This window comes from Myotis brandtii, unplaced genomic scaffold (assembly GCF_000412655.1).
Source record: "Myotis brandtii unplaced genomic scaffold, ASM41265v1 scaffold632, whole genome shotgun sequence".
Taxonomy (NCBI): domain Eukaryota; kingdom Metazoa; phylum Chordata; class Mammalia; order Chiroptera; family Vespertilionidae; genus Myotis; species Myotis brandtii.
The window spans coordinates 237,720-238,867 of NW_005370419.1; the positions used below are offsets into that span (position 1 = coordinate 237,720).

General features: G+C 70.6%; 1 protein-coding gene across 1 annotated transcript in view; it reads left to right on the plus strand.

Moving 5' to 3' along the window:
- The window catches only part of ENDOV (endonuclease V), a gene marked incomplete at its 5' end in the record, with an annotated part of 25,366 nt that overhangs the window by 5,694 nt on the left and 18,524 nt on the right, over window positions 1-1,148 (plus strand). Inside the window, 2 exons of the mRNA XM_014528384.1 lie at window positions 6-140; window positions 623-696. Coding sequence (XP_014383870.1) covers window positions 6-140; window positions 623-696 — 209 coding nt within the window. The remainder of the gene's footprint in view (window positions 1-5; window positions 141-622; window positions 697-1,148) is intronic.

Consider the following 1,148-nt stretch of genomic DNA (forward strand, 5'->3'; position numbering starts at 1 on the left):
GTGCCGGTGGTGGGTCTCAAGCTGCCCCGTGGCCCTGGCTCCAGGGGCCTGTCCTGCGTCCACCCACATGTGTGACCGGAACTGCTCCAACCGCAGAGCTGGCCCCTTGTGCTGGAGGGGCAGGCCCTGTCGCCAGTGGGGTGAGGCTGTCTAGCGACTCTGCTGTCCCTCGGTCCACGTCTCTGGGTCCCTGCCCGGCAGCACTGCCCTCCCGACTGCTTCCTGGGAGAGGGAGAGGGAGGGGGGTGGGCGCTGCTAGGTCCAGGGGCCCAGGGCCCCTGGCCACTCGGGGACTTCATGGGCGTTTCTGCACTGCCCTGGGGACGGGGCACTGGCTGACCCCAGGGGGAGGGGCGCCGGGCTGGGCCCTCAGGGAAGGGGTTTCGGCAGGGACCTTGGCTCAGGCCACACCAGCTAAGGGTGCTGTCCGCCAGGAAACCAGGGCAGCCGCGTGGCTGCAGCTGAAATGTGGGGGCCTGGATCCCCACCTTAGGCCTTGGGACCTGCTGTCCTCCTGTCACCTGCCCCCGAGGCCGGGCTTTCTTGGGGAGAGCGAGTGGCGGAAGGGCTTGCCCAGAGGCCAGCTGGGGACCCAGCGCCTCACGCGCCACCCTCTTCTCAGGCCGACATCCGCTCCCGAGACTACATTCGCAGGACCCTGGGTGGCCCCAGGCCCCCTGCCCCCGGGCAGGAGAGGTGAGCGCAGGAGTCTGGGCAGTGGTCAGGGTCCTCAGCTGGGGCACAGTGTCCCTGAAGGGACGGGAGAGGAGCCAGCAGGATGCTGGGGGCCTGGGGGAGGCGTGGCCAGAAACCCCCAAAGCCACGGCCCACCTCCCACCAGGGCGCCTGCCTGCCGTGGGCATCTGCCTGGGAGGCGCGGGGGTGGGGCCCCACAGAGAGGGGGTGGGGGTCAGACCAGCGGGCTCCGTCCTGGCTGCCCCACCAGCGTCCTTTCCGCTCTGAGCCTCGGCTCCTTGTCCGCGTGGCAGGCGCAGGGATTCCCATCCTGCTGGGTCTCATGGGGGAGCCTCCGGGACAGGCGCTGCCCCTCACAGGCAGGAAGCAGGCGCGGGGCAGTGATGAGCAGAGCGGGTTCAGTCCTCCCTCCTCCCTGGGAGCCGGCAGCCTGGGCCGGGCGGAGCTGCTGA